A 17660-nucleotide genomic window follows, 5' to 3' on the forward strand; every position below is an offset into this window, starting at 1 on the left:
TAAGCGAAGATGACATTGGTTCAGGCTCTTCTTGCACGTAACCTGCACATGTAACCTGGGAATAACTGCTCTGACAAAATGCTTGCATAAATGACAAGCACATCATGCATTTTGTGTCAGAATTAATATATCAAATCTGTGCAGTATGCTGAAGCAGATATACAGAAACATAATTTCAATTACTTGAAATACATTATTTAATACACGTGTTTTGCATTTCAGTTTTCCTATCTCTGGCTCAGACTGGTCAAGGAAATGGGATTTTCAGCAGAGCTAGTTCACTTCGAAACATACTCATAAAATATTTGTTTAAGATTAGCAACGGAAGGACCAACCCAACAGGCTACAGGCCTTGAGGGGTGTAAATACTGTTTTTAGGACTATTCCCTTTGCTGTCTAGAAGCTGGAAGAGTGAGAAGGCAACATTTCTGGGAAGCCTTTAATAAGATGTGTCCTTATCATTATTGTTTGTATTGCTGCAGTTCTTATTAGTACTGGCTATAGGCTGAGCCCTTGTTGTGACAATACTACAAAAAGTACATTCACATGTTCACATTAAGTTAGTAGGGAAATCTGGCATGAACCCAGAACTGTCTTTATTTCTCCTTCATGCTTAAATTTCAAACAATTCAGGGAAAAAGATCGGGGAGTAAGTTACGGCATATCCAGTATGGCAGAAAACCATGAAGGACATAATAATGAATGGTGGCTCAGTGAAGCTGGTTATGCAGCAAAAAACCTAGGCAAACAACCCAGATCCCACTCTTCCCCCCACAATCTCAGATGGATTATGGTCAGACGTCCATCAGGGAATCTGCTAAATTTAGTTTGGCCTCGGAGGAAACACGGGACACAAGCCATTGCATGATCCTCTCGCTCCTTCACCAAAGACTGCTGCTGACCTCCTTGTTAGCCCGGTGGGCCAAGCACTGCAGAACAACTGTCTCCATCCCACCACACTACATGTACTTTGAGACACAGGACTAAATACAGAGGAAATAGATTTTACTCAAGGACCTATTTTTATACCCTTCCTCTGGGCTGCTTGTTTTTCACTAGCAGGGCAGAGGCATGGAGAGATATTAGGGCTGCTGGCTTCACGTCAGAGCTACTATAAAACCTCATACCATAAACTGAGATCTTTACTCTGCCTCCTCGCTCTGGTGCCTGGAACACACAGAGGTACCACAGCTCAAAGGAGCAGAAGAAACAGACAGTGTCTGTAAGGTCCCTATACTGTTAATAGAAAGAAATACATATTCTAACCACTTTCAGCAGGTGCCTCCCCTAGATAACTGTACAGAGAGCCTTGGATAATATCTGACCTGAACTGGTCTCTTGAACTCACACATCCAGTAGGAGCCAGAGTCCTTTTTTAGCAGAACGACTATGGCTCAGACTTGGTCAACGCTGCTTGGGGAGTCCCTTCAAACACACCTCACTGCTCTGAACGGCAAGGGGACGCTGACTTCGGCCATTTCATGAAAAGACACATCCTGGGATAATTGGGACAGCTGGGGACTAGGCAGGACAGGCTCTTCCTGTCCTAGGGTCCTTTCCATGGGAAATGCTTCTGGTCTTCTCCAGGCAATACAGGAGGTCACACAGCCCAGATCATGCTTGGAAAGCAGTCTCACTTAATGCATGTAAAGTACAGTATTTCCTTAGTAGAACTGTCTTTGGCCTTTCAGTTGTACCAACAGTTGCGACATCAATATGTTAGTAATTAAAATTAAAGACTATCCAGCATATGTCTTTCAAGGAAAGTTGGGAAAATCTGACCAGTGCAGCCTTGTTTGTCCAGATGTACAGAGCTGAGCAGCTAAACTCCTCCCCAAGTGCCCCCCCGAGACAGCCTGTGGCGAGGGCAAGGCTGTGGCCACCCACCCACCCCTCACCCAAGCAGCTGCATCCTAGTAGCTGGGACCAGCTGAGACCAGCTGGGACCTCCCGCTGTCCATGAGCGAGCTGCAGTGGAGGGGGGGGCTGCTTCCCTGCAGAAACAGCATCAAGCAAGGGGTGCTCTGGGGCTTCTCCACATCTGCAGGGAGGAGCACAGCACCGTCCCATCATGCAGATCCCTCAGTATCCAGTTGGGCTTATCCTGCCCCCGGGAAAGGGGGGTGTGCCACCAGGCGGGAGAGCCATACAGACATGCTGAATTTCTGATCCTTTTCTTCCACGGAGGCTATGGGAGGAACTGTAGTCCTGAGCCTGACAGTGACTCTGCTTTACATTTTTTCCCTGGAGAGGACTGAAAATGCTTTCTATGAATGACTTTGCAAGCCAACTTCAACAGGACTGAAGCGCAAGCCTTCAAGAAACATGAAGAGTTGGGGTAGACGCAGGCATGCCTCAGCAACACTAATCTCCTTTTTCTTCTCTGCCTTGTGTTCATATGGCTAGCCACATCTCCCCGAGTGCTGTTCTCACCGCCTTATACAGGCAGAAATGAGGCAAATGATGGGAGGAAAGAGGTCCAGGGAGGCCATAAGAGAAGCCTGATAAGAGCTGCTATCCCTCCTTCTGTTCCCCTCACTCCCTGCACCTCCAGTCCGCCGTGGAGGGATCCACTGCCCTCCGGCTAGCTGCATGCTGAGCTCCATCATCTGAGCCTGGATTTGTAAGCCACCATCTCTCCATAAAACAGAAGTGCCACAGTAAGTTAGCTGTACTCTCTTCCAAAAACTGCCTCACCAACAAACCCACAAGCATATCTAAAGGAAACAAATGACTATTTATCTTGAGAGAGAAGATTTTTCATTTTGGAAGTAGATATCTCATGAGCAGTACTTGGTGCAGTGCTGACAGAAGCCTGCCCAGCAGTGATATACCATGGCTCTTTCCTTCCACAGAGACCAGCATTTAACCCTTCTGAAACATTAATGTTTCTGTCCTCAGGGAGATCCACACAAACAGTCTGGAAACATCCTGCACCACATTTTTGCTGATGCTTTCCCCATTTGACCACTATAAGGGCTTCTCTGCAAGTTTTCCTCCTTTTTCACTATCTGGCCTTGACTAATCTGATGCCAAAACCAGAATAATTTATGATCTCAACAGGCAGCAATTCTATCCCATATTCATTTGCAACCTGGGAAGCTGGTGCCAGTATGTTAATTATGAGATACAGGTGATAAATATACCTGTTACTAGGAAACATTACTCTCCGAAAGCCTCCTGGCCAAATTATGCAAAGGTCCCAAAGGTGCCGTAAGCTACACATTAGAAAACCAAGCATAAATTGCAAAATAAAGCTGTCACAGATTGTAATGCCAGAGGGACCTTTAGATCAGGTGCCCTGACCTTTATGCAATATTAGCTATCGAATTTTGTCCAGTTTTATCCTGTACTCTCCCTATTTGCTGTACTCCCCAAGCCGCTCCTGGCAGATGCATCGTGAGGGTGATCTATGGTAAAGATCTAGGGTAAAAATGGAAGAAGCAGCAAGAAAAGCAAGCAGGATGAACCCCACATTACCTTACAGCTATTAATTACTTTTCTAGCTGCATACTCCTTACTGGTCCCTTGATGCATAGGTTGTGTCTATGGATGGATATTCTCTTCTCCCATACACCACTGCATACAGTACAGTTGCTTCTTTCTCTCACTGATGTAAATAAGGAGAAACCCAACAAATGGTGACATGTCCAAACGTTTCAGTATCAATGTTCTAATCCTTCTAATCAGATCATCTGTAATCACAAAATGTGTGACTTACAGCACTGTTTGTACCACTGCTGAATTTCCCCTGCGTTTCTGTACTGGGCCAGGTGCAGAATCCTTTGGTATTCTTCAAGAGCTCTGTTGGCCGCAGCATGTCAAAGCCTCTTTTTTTATTTTTCCAGTGAAACCCACAGCATGGCCACTGTGTGGTGGAACTCTAAGTTAAGCTGACAGGGGACTAGGTGGATAAAGTTTTACTCCCTGTCAGAAGGGGAAGCAAAAGCAAAGTAGAAAATTTGCAGGTCTTCTCTCTTTTAAACAAAGACTCCTGTGTTTAAAATAATAAAAATCCACTGAACAAAAGCAAAGCAACTTCCCCCAAAATAGCCTTTCCTGTTTTATCAAAGCATTTATCAAAATTGTCTTTCTCCATAAAAATAAAGTCCCAGGTAGAGCATTGGAGGCCTTTTGCTTTGATTAGATAACAGAGCAGCTGAACCAATAAGTATAATTGACTTCACTGGTACCTGATATGCCCTAAACAAATCCGCATGGCTGTCCATGGCTTGAAATACCCAGTGATGCCATACTGGAACTAAAAAAAAAAAAGAAAAAGCCATCACATCAGAGAAGTATGGGTATTCACAAGCCATCAGAACATAGCTCCAACAGTCTATATACAATCTGTCTCCATGATTTTTAATTGTGGAGACTCACTGTGGAGAACAAGTATTTGCCATCCTTGGTCAGGTTCTGCCTAGCTTAACTAGTTAATCAGGAGCTGCTTTCTGACACTGCCTCTGGGGCCTGACTACACCAGTAATCTATCAGTATAGTTCTGTCTTCTTGATATACTGATGTATCTGCCAGGTAAAATCCCTGGCAGATCTACAGTCATACTATGAATATCCTTACACAACTACAGTTCATTCTCTCAGGCTTGACTTTGCCAACATCTTAGAAACACAACAAAAAAATCACATTCTATCACCCATACTGCCAACTCTTGCCAAATATTTATTTTTTATTTGAAGATAACGGAGTCCAGGAGAAGGTGGACCACACCAGGGATGGACATTTTATGGGTATCTGAGTTATTCTACTGGATGAATATGAGGTAGGAGAAAGCACAGAGGTCGCTGACTGAAAGTCATTAGAGGAAGGGGGAGGTAGGCGTCACCAACCATTCCACAACCAGAGCTGACATCACCCACTGAGTGAGAAAGGAGCAGTACGGTGGGGAGAAGCTGTGAAGGGCCATGGAAGTGAAGAGAAGCAGCTATCATCTGATGAGACACAGGAAGGAGAAGTACCATGGGAAGTACCACGGGAAGTACCACGCGAAAGGGTGACCTGACTGAGGTAGCAAAGTGGTTTTGAGTTCTCTCGCCTTTCTATTGCCATTCCCAGCACCACTGCATGAAGCCATGTTCATCTCTGCCTTAGCTTTAGACAGCTTTTCCCCAGGTATATTGAGGCACAGCAGCAGGTCCTGGCTGGGGCCGGCAGCCCTTGCTGCCAATCCACAGTGAGCTGCGTCGGTACACCATGCTGGTGAGCTATCTTGTTTCCAGCTGCTCTATCATAATTGAAAAGGAGGGAAAATGCAGTAAAAACTTTCCTGATGTGATTTTTCTATGCAAATCATGTCCTATGCTTGTAACAAGGATACTATGAGGCAGTAAATGCCAGCAGAAGGTGGCCATGTGACCTCTCTTGAAAGACAGACTATACTACGAAATTTGGATGCTGAAGTCCTTTCTTAGAATGGTACTAGGAACAGAGGTGAGGACTTGTTTTTTTATTTAAATACTGCATATTTATATTGACAATGGGAGACTGAACATTGTTTGCTTAATAGAAACCCCAAGACCTGTTTATGTGCCAGTTAAATCAACTGTGTTACCTAATAAAATGTTTCCTTTAGTTCAGAGTCTTATAAACATTTTAATCGACTGCTCTTAATCAAAACTTTCAAAAACAAAAACAATTTCTCAGCCTCTACAAGGACAACTGAAGGTTTAATGTGGTGCTCTAAAACTTCTGAATTGTCCTCGCACAGCTCCCTGGGGAAATCAGGAATCATCACCATCGAATGTTTCGCAACAGAAATTGTTTAAAACACAACGGAGAAAGTGCATGAGCCAATGCAGATTGCAATTTAACACTCAACAGGAAGAGGGACACAATAAAAGCAGCCTAGACTCTTCCCCCTGCCCCCCGTAAAATTCAAGATGGTCTTACAAATGGAGACGTGAGAAGAAACATATATGCCTTTCCCTACCTAGATCACTCTTCTGAGATCAGGGACTGGAGGGAAGAGCAACCCAACCCCAACAAGAGCCGGATTAGCCTCACCAGCTTTGCACACTAATCCATTAAATGATCTGCTCTTTCCCACAAGGAATGGTCACAAAACAGGCAGGTCTCTGAGTGACCTCTTTTTTCACTGACACCATTCTTCTCACCAGTCTGTTTAAATCCTTTCTCTGCCTCCTTCTTTTATAGTCCAGCCTGCAATCACACCTCCCAGTGATAGGCTCTCTCTGGCCACAGGTGTGGGCAGGGGACCCCCTAAATGTGAAAGCTGTTGCCCAAGCAGGACGGAAACCCCTGACCTCCTGGCCAAAGCCTGATGCTCTCCCAGCAGATCCACAGAGGCCTCGGCTACCCCACCGAGGAGCGCAGGGGAGGCGCTCACCACGCTAACGTACACCTTATGAGGCCTGCGCTCCTCCCTCTCCAACTGGCAGAGACCCAACCATTTCTCAGTTTGCTCTGTTACAAGGACCCACCGCTGCCACCAAAGCCCTGCTGATAAGTGGCCATCTGCCTGCACAGCAAGAAGTTTGCATAGCATCTTAAAAAAATATATTCCTCATCTCCTCCAGGGATGGGGGCCAGACACAAGCATCCTGCAGGCAAGATCTGGTCTGGGGCCCTGAATGGGATCCCTCTGCATATCATCAGCTCAAACCAAAAGCCATAAAACCCTGGTGGTTTTTTCAACTTCTTTTTTTTCCCCTTTGGTGATAGAGGTTGCTTAAAATTACTGCAAGAATTAGCCTTTGTTACTCTCTAAATGCTGTGTGAAAGATGTTGGGTGATAAGACCACAGCTGTAAGAACAAGAGTTCTTCTAAATGCTTCATGGGTCAAATTCAAATTTGGAATCGCCCAGTTGAAGCTAACAGGCTGACACCAGGAATATGCCTGTCCCAGAGTGTTTAATGAATATTGATTAGGTCATTATGTTGCTTTCTATCCATACAGATTTCTCTCCTACTCTGAAATTTATATTTAATATCTTAGAGCTCAATTGTAGACTAAAAGAGACAGGAATAAAAGTCACTGTTTTCCTGTATCAAGTCACATGGGATAGTTCAAACAGTCTCATTCTTAGTGGGTCACAGGTCTTTCTTTTTCTTTCCTTAGGAATGTTCATCAGAAAAAAAAATCCAAAACCACAAATTCTCGAGTACAGTAGCAGAGATTGCAGACCACTTCCTTTTACTCAGTTATCCATAAATTAGTTGGGAATGGTGAATCCTAGCAAACTATTTGCATTTTTTACAGAGGGTAATTGCAAACACTGCCAGAACACTGGAAAGGAAGGACATCAAGGGCTACACTTGGGCCCTGAACTGTAGTCAAGTCATGAAAAAAATCAAATGTGTATCCTCCAAAGAAACACAGCCAGAAGTCAGATGGAGGGCTGAGAGACTAATCCTTAAAATCCCTTTACTTTTGCTGATTAATGACAAGAGAAACCTGGAAAGAAGTTTCATCAAAAACAAAAGGAATGTTATATTAGGGGGTTGCCCTCTTATATTTGCACCACCTTTTTCCTGTTGCAGTCTTTTACTTAAACTCAATAACTATTTTTAAAGGAACAGTGTAAGAAATTAGGAACAGCCAGACTGCATCTTCAGTTGTGAACTTTGATTTTGCATTTCCAGTGGCATTCAGTGAGGCTTTTTAAAAAAGGCTGATTTTTAATCTGGTGAGGACTTACACTGATGCTCTACAAACTCTTCCGGCAATCTCACTGAACCTTGCAAGTCCTCATTGGTTCAGATGTTGACTGATACATCTTATTTTCTTTAGTCTTTCATTTTAAGGATGACAGGTAGCTGCTCTGGGCCACATAATTTATGTTAACAGTCCACCATAATTTATATAGAACAAAACACAATAATTTGCCATTTTCCACTAAGCAGATGCAACTATGTTTTAATATTTGACAAACTTGTGTATGTATATCGTAGATGGCAAATTTTACTATTAGGAACACTAAATTTTAAGTACAGAGGCTTTCTGTTCTTGAAATTGTAGTGCTTGTAAAAGCAAAGAATGACATATCTTGATAACTGTAAGACATCAGCTATTATCCTGCTCTTCTGCACCTGTGTATGTTTACATATTCAAAATAGATGGGGGAAGACCATTTTACATTGATATAAGACGTGCCAGCCTTTGTCCTAGGTTGTAGAGAAGGGCCAGAAACTTCGGAAGCCTGGACCAAGGGATTCCTGGTCCAAATCATGCCTAAAGCAACTGGAAGTAGAGATGGATGTGACTCTTAACAGTCAGGGGCATTTATCAACCTAACCTTTGCAGCATCTCATGAGACTGGCAGGCTTTTCCAGTGGCTAATGCATTTCCCCCTTTAAACTTAACCTCACTTCTTTATTCCAAGCATCTGTTCATCTGGTTTAAACAACTTCCTGTTTTCCTAATGGAGGGAGAACTGATTAGATACAAAAGAACCTACTTGCTGTGCTCTGACCAAAACTGTGATTAGGTGGTTATTTTTATTATTTCTAGCATCACTTCTGGAGACCGCATTAATACTGAGGCTCACTGATGTAGGCTTGGTACGTGCAGGAAGAAAAAGGAAGCTGTGGGGGAAAGAGATACAAGGAAATAAGGGCCTTGAATACATGGCTGGAGCAAACATGCCCCAGGCTCACCCTGCACCTGCTCGGAAACGATGGGACAAGAGTCAGCTCCAACCTGGAAGTAGTCACAGCATGTTTGCATGACGGCTGGGCTAAGGTTACCTGTCCTGCAGCATGGCAGAGCTTGCTGGCTCAGGCTCGGTGCTGTGCTAACGCAGCCAGATGACTCCCAGACGACAGCCTGCTCTCGTCTGCGAGCTGCAGCCCAGCACTGTGCCCGTCTCGCCACACCTGCGGTGTGGTTATGCCCTGAAGCTCACGCAATCATGCCGGAAGCAGAGCCACCGTGTTCCCTGCCAGCCCTCAGCCCACTGACTATGCTGATTCCTTCCTCCTTGGGATTTCCTGTAAATACTTGAAAGAAAACTCTTGATTCTAGAGTGCTTGAATGAGGTTTGACTGGCATTTCACAATGTCCTTCAGCAGCGGATGCAAGCCCAACTGTTGTACCATGCACCTACCAGGCACACCTCTTGCTTCCAGTGAGTCACTCCAGGCCAGGCTAATTTTCACCTTTACTTTTCTGTTTCACAGATATTAACCTGCATGTAAGTACCTGCAGTGCTTCTCAGAGGACCACCCAGCAGTGCCTTCTAGAGAAGCAGAGGACCAGGCCAAGTTGCTGTGGCAGCAGAACCGAAAGCCATGGGAGGCCAGGAGGGCTTCAGGCTTACGGCTGGGATGGGAGGCAGCAGGTCTGAGCTAAATGTGCGTGAGAAGCTCGGAGTTTGCAAGGCAGACCTCCTGCACAGCCAGCAGTGACTTCACCTCCTTCCTTTTGCAAAACAGGGCAAGGAGAAACACTGCTGAGAGGAAAACACTGCTGAGGGGAAAAGCCCAGCTCTCCTTCCCCTGTTTTGGTTCAGGCCGCTTTTTAATGGAAACTCTTACTCCAGGTCTTTAGCACAACAGAGGCCCAGGAGCCTGGCCTTACTCTCTGTTTTCCTTGGTGCGTGCACAGCTCCCATCGACAGCAGTGGGAGTTGCAGGCATGGAACAAAGACAGAATAGACCTCAGCTTAAATGCTTTTTCTCAAAACAAACAAACCCACCAAGCTTAATTTGTTCAAACAAGAAAGGATCATATTCTATTTCCCCTACTGCAGAGGGAAAAAACAAATTTAAAAGGCCAGTTCAGGTTGCAGGTTTGAAGTCAGGAATGGGACGGTAGGAGCCTTTTCTCCCTGGGCCTTACTGGCACTGTTTGTGGCCAAGCTGGGGTGCAGCAATTCGATAAAAGGGACCTGCTCTGGCCACGTCAAGTCAAACAGTTTCTGGTCTATCAGTCTCGAGTATCTCCTATGACTTGTTGCATGGGTGCCATGCATGGGACACACATTACTCGAAACAGAACACCAAACTAAATAGGCCACGGACACCACAGAAACGAACAATATTTCACCACTCGTTGCATGTGTTTGTATGAAAAGGCAAGTCATTTTCCTGCAAACTGACATAAATGCACAAGCTCTCAGGTTAATACTGGTGACCTGTTTTGCTGCATGCTAATCGTAAAGGATTCTTTCCCCCTTGTACTGTACCATTACACACACAGCCTCCAATTCACTAGTCAGTAAAGTGTACCAGTACTCGCAGGTGGCTTGTTTGCAATAATAGGCAGACAGGCAGCAGGGAAATAGTAGAAGACCAGGCATTAGTGTACACTGTGGTATTCATAAAATAACATATCCATGATTTGGGGCATCCTGGATGTATATGCAACTTGACTTTCCCTCCCTCTAGGCTTTCAGGCACTGAAACCATTCCCTTTGTTGTTTAAAAGGTCTCATTTTTATCCCAGCATCTCGCGACAATAATGACTGCCACACAGCAAAGGACACACACATACAAACATTGATTCATGGAGATGGAGCTAGGCTAGAGCGGTGCTGATTCACACAGACCCATTAACAAAACTCACTAAAGACTAAACGGTCTTTTACTTATGCCAACTGCTTGAAGACAAAAACAGCCCTAGCAGCTTTGCGCTTACGTGATACAAAGGGGGAAATCTGAAACAGTCTTGACACCTGCCAGACTGTTGCCTACCTTTTCCTGACGGGAAGAAGCAGTCCATCTCCACGCTGCTCCGTGAGTGGGAAACGCAGAGAGCGCTGCTGGGGACCAGGCCTTCCTGAGGCGGGCTCCGCTCCGTGGTGCGGACTAGACACCAGCCGGGCCTTTCGCTCGGCCTCTCCAGCAGCTCCACGGTCTGCCCGACTTGAATGCTCAGCTCGCTGCTGTGGCCGGCTGTGAAGTCCTGGAGCACCACGGTTAGTTCACAGCCTCCAGACAACTGTCCAGGTTTGACAGAAAAGAAAAGAATGGGAATAGACGTTAGAGCGCGCAGGAGGAAGCCAAATCATCTTTATATTATATTTACACTGGCAAAGATAGGTAGATATTTGTATTTCTTAGAAGCCAAGTTAATAATTTCTTTTGTCAAAGTTCAAAGTATTTTGAGTCTGGTTTCCTTTAGTTCTTATTGATACTGCTGGGCTGAACTGAGAAATCAAAAGCTACCCACCCAGTAACGTTTTGAATGCTGCCATTTCCTAGCTGTGGGTGGATATTTATTAGAACATGTGCTTTTTTATTGCTTTAGCTTCTTGGACTTTCTAGAACGACAATAGCCCAGGTCTCTGCCACACTCTGCCTTGTGGCAGGACAAATTTCAACTCGCTCCTTTATAGCATGAGCTAGACACATTTCCACATGCCATCAGTGTGGCAAGGAAACAGCTACAACTTTTTGCAAGACAAGAAACATGCCCTCATCTTCCCAGACTTGCTGTAGGGACCTCTTAGGAGACTAGGGGATCCTGAGGGAGCAGATCAGAAAAGCTCCTCCCATGCTCTCTGATGGAAAACAGAGGTGTATGCATATAAACGTGGAGTGACTGATTACATGCTGACTTCCAGGATTTGTATCTAAGAATAAATGTACCATCTTACTTCCATACTGAGTGCTGGCAACCCACTGCTTTCCTTCAATCTCACACCATGCGACTCTCAATGAACAATACTGGTCTCTGTTTAACCACGGTCTCTATGTAACTAGAGACCTGATATATAAGTGTTTGTGTACAGAGCAGAATGTAACAGAAAAAGTGATTCCACAAGCAGCAGAACTAACGAAGCTTGTTTTCTTTTCTTATAGATTTGGATCTCATGGTTGGATTCTCTGGTGCCTAGAAAGGTGTGAGCACAAATCTAAGCTTTTTCTGGTTTCTAACTTTCCAGTGTGGATTCCTTAGTGTCTGCCTGTCATTTGAGGCCCTTGTTTGGGTTCTTCTCCTCCACTTGCTGCCTGTTTCCCTGAAACATGCAGGAATCTTTGAAATTCTTATTTCACTGTCAAATTTCATTGAAATTAGTCCACTGATTGAAAAGTTAATAAGATGAGAATGGTAAACAAACTGCTTCAGAACAGTGTAATCCTATAAATATCACTTTCTCAGGATATCAAGCTAAAAATAAGCATATTAGAATCTTTTTAAAGAAACCACTTGTACATATAACTGAATTGGGACAAATCTTGTAAGATGCTAAGTACCCCTGGGAAATCAGTGAGAACTGGGAACTGCTTCTCAGCTTGAATGGGTGAGCCCCTTCGGAGCACACCTCCCTTACACTCCTCTCTGCAGACTTCACTCTTTGGCTGGTAGAGTCTCACAACCCCTTATCTTAGCCCGAGCAACCCCAAACGCACACTCCCATGGGAGCAGCCTCTCTCCCCACTTCAGTAACATAGCAGTTCACGTGTCTAAAGCAGGCATGAAAGAAATCCCATTCACAGTTGCCATATTTACAATTACAGAAAGGGATCAGTGGACAAGGACTGGTTCTCACCTGTCCTGTGTCTCTGCCGTAGACGAAATGCTAGATTTGGGGAAGAAGAAGGAAACATTGCTCTGAAAGATTATTTGTAAATAAGTAGAAAAAACAAACAAAACAAACCATGGCAGCTGTTTGAGGCTATTCAAACAGTCAAGAGTGCTAGCATTAATCCTGGCAGAGAGAGCTCAGTTGGTTGATGAAAGCGCGGCAAGAGTTCAGTTTAGCACCTAGCTAAGCAGTTAATCAACAAACCCATCATCTGTCACACTGATACAATCTTCACATAATCAGAATACAAACATTCACAGGTATTGTAAGAGCAAGAGATTGCTAAAATACTTGCTGAGATTTCTTTGCTGTGGATTAATTTGAGAAGTAGAAAGTCTTTCCCATCTGATATGGTATCTGTGAGAGATTTAAGGCTCAAGAAAACCCTGATTAATTCTTGGCAATACACTGACAAATCTCTCCAAATGTGATGAATCTCACTTAATTCTTTCACTACTTCTTGCTAAATAAGTTTTCTTTCCCCCACATTATGTTATTTATTATATCTTCTCTGAAGATAATCCAACTTCTCCCTCTTTTAGGGGAAAATATGTGAACAAGTACTCTGCTGTATCTACTTCTCTTCCAGAAGTTAGTTTTAAGCATCTCATGCCCTGCACTAAAGTGCCACTAGGTGTCCGTGTTTGCCATCACACAGCAAGCTAATTTGCTGTAAGGAATTAACTGTCTCGTCTTCAGACCAAGTGCTTATCTACGTACGGGTGCAGGTATGATGTATGGGCACAAAGGGCCTGGCTGTATGTTGTCCTGGGCTCCCTTCAAACAGGAGCCCAAGACCCATCATTTCAAATAGTAGGGACAGGGGATGTTCCAGAGTAGTCAAAGCTTTTCTTCAGATGGTCAGTTTGATTTCTGAAAAATCAATCATTTTTATTGCTTAAGCAGGAAAGGTGAAATAGCCCTGAAATATCACAGGGAAAGAGGCCTGGTGAAGACACCACTTTGACAAGTTTGGGACCAGCAAAGCACTTCCCGGGGCGTCAGCCTAGAAGGACTGCCCTGAGCAGCTCCCCTCCTGCAGCCTGCGCACAGCGGGCCGAGGAGCAGCTAACATCCAGTCAGTCTATCACAGGCCTCTGTCAATCCTTTCTCAAATAGCTAAACATCTGTGATAAAAGCAGATGCTTCAATCAGGACAACACCTGTAAATGTTATCCCAGAGAAGGCATATGTGCGCCACAACTCTCAAGTGCCATATAGCCCCAAGCTCCTATTTTCTCTGACTCATTAGAAACAGCTACTTAATATAATGAGAACTGGAAGTAATCATCACCTCTGGGAGCTGCTCAGCACCTGATGTGATCAAACTCTTCTTCAGCAGGGGAGATATTCACACTCCCCTGGCTATAGAAACCTATCTTTGATGTCTGAGTTAGGAAGCTAACCTCTCTTGGCTCCCTTTTATATGTTGCTGGCTTCTCCGGCATCCTCTGGACAGGAACATGGACCAGGGCCTCCGCCGCGCTCTGACTCGCTGCTGGAGGAGCCAGTGCTAGAAAGGCAGGTCCTGATCGGTGACCTCTGGAGGACTCCTACCCAATTCGGCAGCAGCCGACAGCACTCAGATTTGAGGCCAAGAATACGTTTGCAGGGAAAGACCCTGCTTTGGCAGGAGGAATGAAGCAGCTTCCTTTTTGCAGGTGCAGACAGTAGGTGCAAAGAGCTAACCCAGCTGGGTGCCCACAGATTAGTTTTAGGTGCTGACTGTGGTCACAAAGAGCAGAAAGGGAAATTCTTCCTTTTGCGAAGTATTTCTCATGCCTGTTCTGTAAGTATCTTATACACCTCCACATCACACAGAACATTTGCTTACCAAATTAACCCACAGCAAAGTAATCTCTCTAGAAAGATTATATTACACTAATCTGTATAGAATTGGTAAGCCACTTAAGAATAATGCAAATACATCTGATTCCCGATGACAGAAATCCTTTCACCTGTGAAGTGCTCCCTCAAGCTGTTACATATTCAATTTGTTTTTAGAGGGGAACTTTACAATCTCAGAGAAGTCCATCGTGCTTCTCTCTACCTCTGAGTATGCAAACTGGGATACAGAGGAGCTGCTGGTTTGTCACATGTTGCGTTTGGTTTGGAAAGAGAAAGAAAATAGAGGATGCCCTCAAGGTTTTACTTCACAGGTAAATGGTTTCATATTTTAGTCTGTGACAAGTTTACTTTTATTATTCCTGTGATAAAACCCACCATTACAGCTGTTGACTGGATATATTTAAAACCCAGACATCAGTCTAATCTGTGTATTGTACAACAGGATCAGTGAGAGAGATTAAAATAAAAATAACGATGCAACATGCCTTGGCAAAGCACAAAACATAACTAAAACATCTGACGCAGGGACAAATCTAATGAATTACACAGAAAGGAATGTAATTTCTCGTGACCTTAAAATAAGAAGAAAAGCGACTGGCAAAAGCAAATAGCAAAATGCAACAATGAAGCAGAAGGGCCCCGAACAGTCCAGGGTGAATGTGCCGTATGTCTTGAAAGCAGCTAGCGAGAGCCTCGCTCTCCCTCCGCACTGCACAGAAGCAGCTGCCGCAGCAACAGCAGCTGCCCGCCGCCAGGAAACTGTCTCCCCCTCTCTGCTTTCACTTGCGCCTGGGCTGGAAAGCATAATTACATATTCAATGCATAAATGTCCTCACCAGGATGTGCCAAAGTAGATTAAACCTGAGCTAGAATAGAGCCCTGCCCTATGCCACCAATGCCTGCAGGGACCCAGTCACGCAGTGGTTGAAAACTATCACCTCTACAGCCAGACTTTGCTCACCAGACTCTGAGCGCTCCTGTGAGCAGTTTACTTAAAACACTGCTTCTGATGAATGGATTTTGTCATGACTTGCGTGAGCCCTTGCAACCTTTCGCTTGGAAACACCCAAACGAGGTGCCCGTCAACCCCAGAAGGGTGAAACGCAAGCCACCAAAATGCTCCCAGATGTGGACATGTCCTGTTGTCAGGACATCCAAGCTGCTCCAAGCACAGGAGCCAGCTAAGCTCCGGGGGCCAGATGGTACTGTTTAGTGCAGGATTACCGTGCACTGATCTGTCCTGAATCACAGCATGTGTGTGTGGCCACTGCTGCATCTGTTTGGTTTCCAGCTAGTGCCACAGCCAGCAAAAGCAAGGCTGAACGCTAGCAGCTTATTTATCATTATACTCCAGATGGAAAAGACCTGTTAGTCACAGGCTGTCCTTCCTTCTTGCTAGAATACAACTTAACTGGTATTTAATCCACTCCAGTTTAAAGTGAAATAAGAATGAATAGCTCTCTAATAGGGTGAGCAGGGATTTGGGGGAGATGGGTCTCTGGAGAAGGATTCCTCAGGCACTTCTGTGCTGGGAAACTAAACAGTTTATCCTGAAAACTGTAATGGATCTCACACTGGTTCTAAAAACAAACCCGAGCTGCGAGAGGTGCAGAACTGGTGACAGTAATACTGTGGTGGTTGTTGTATCAGCATAAGTGAATAAATACATGATACCCCAACAACTGCAACAGCATTTCCATATGCTGTTTCTGCAAGAGTGCAAAATGCTGGTGTCCCCTCCTGTGGCACAGCACGGTAATTAAGGTCTTAGTTCTTTTATAACTAAGATCTTAAGTTGTTAGAAGGGCTCAGGAACCATGCTGTGGTCTGTGACATGCAAGGGCACATAACAGAGAGGACGGTCACCCGTGATGTCAGTGAACTGCACCTGATGCTCTTGGTAGTCCCTGAGGGCCGGACTGCAGCCAGGGGGTTGCAATGCTGCTATCTCCTCTCAGACAGCCCTGGGGCAGATGCTGCATGTGCCTGCATGGGTCCCCGTCCCCCGGTCCTGTATTTGAATTCCCAGGCCGAGTGCCGAGGAATAATTTCCACTCAAGCAATCCTGTTGCCAGCTCGTGAAGTGAGGTAAACAAAGCAGTCATATTTGGGGTTCCCTGTTCCAAATATGTGCATATTTTGCTCAGACCCTTCTCAAAATTGAGTAGTTATAGAGGATAGGAGAGTAAGTGTCAGTGCATTATATCACTTCTCTCACATTTGCCTGAACTCCATTTGAGTACCACACTATCTAAAAAGCACATTGAGCTGAAGATGACATCCCTTTGCCAAAGCCTAAAATTTAACTGTTCCTGCATGCAGCTATTAGACTGTCATTTGTCTGGCCTAAAGCCTGGCTACTGCCTAAGTTATTTTGTCAGTAGGTAACACACAAGTATCCTTTTGTGCATTTTTAAGCTATTTAAAAACAGCTTATAATGTAAAGAACCATGCCCAGCCCAACTCATTATGCTAAATTATGCAGGGTTCTCCATTATTAAAACTGCTGGATCATTGGCTCATGTTTACCTTTTTTTTTCTTTTTCTGCTCCTAAAATGCTCCAATTTCCCCATGAATATATTTTTCAATCATAAAACCAAAATGTTCAGAAGCAGAATCAACAATGAACAGCATCTACAGATGTAGGTAAAAATCAATATATTTCAGGTAGGTAAGAAGTTTTTTACTCTGTACCACAAATCTCAAGCCAACATCTGATTTTCACTCAAAGAATCGACAATGGAGGATGAATCTATCAGGCTTAGAAGAGCTGCTTAGAGTATTTAAGTATTTAAGAATATGTCAACATCATCGCAGAAATCCACACTAGATGGTTATTTACATATATTCAACAGGACACAGACCTCTGCTAGTTTAAACAAAGCTTTCTGTGTGGTGCTGTACTGTGTACTAACATAAATTGCTAGTTTTCTGTTGCTCTAAGGCTTTCTGCCCATCTGGTTTTGGATGACAGCCAGTTTTGGATAGAAGCATTTAGTCACCATAAACAGCCTATTTCAAGAGGGTGAGAGAGGCAGTGAGAGAAAGAATGGGATTTGCATTCTTATCAAGAGATTTAAAAAAGTGAGTAAGATACTTAGATGTTGATTCTGTCTGCAGTGAAATAAATCCAAGAACTGTCACTCTGGCTGGGGGACAGCTAGAGTCTAGAAATCCTACCCCCTGCAGAGTTCTTTGTGAAAATTTCTGTAACTTCGTATAATTTTTCTTTTTACTGGGAGGTTAGAGAGAGATTAAATCCAGAAGAAGCCTTTGAGGAATTTAAGAAGTAGAGAAT

At 44.3% G+C, this 17660-nt stretch overlaps 1 protein-coding gene across 1 annotated transcript in view; it reads right to left on the bottom strand.

The window, feature by feature from the left end:
- Positions 1-6980: 6980 nt before the first annotated feature.
- LOC112973832 (kalirin) overlaps positions 6981-17660 on the bottom strand; it is a 267351-nt gene continuing 256671 nt past the window's right edge. Inside the window, exons 34-35 of the mRNA XM_026082189.1 lie at positions 10676-10922; positions 6981-6991 (exon numbers count right to left, since the gene is read on the bottom strand). Coding sequence (XP_025937974.1) covers positions 6981-6991; positions 10676-10922 — 258 coding nt within the window. The remainder of the gene's footprint in view (positions 6992-10675; positions 10923-17660) is intronic.

This window comes from Apteryx rowi, unplaced genomic scaffold (assembly GCF_003343035.1).
Source record: "Apteryx rowi isolate R43461 unplaced genomic scaffold, aptRow1 scaffold_57, whole genome shotgun sequence".
In the NCBI taxonomy this organism is placed as follows: Eukaryota; Metazoa; Chordata; class Aves; order Apterygiformes; family Apterygidae; genus Apteryx; species Apteryx rowi.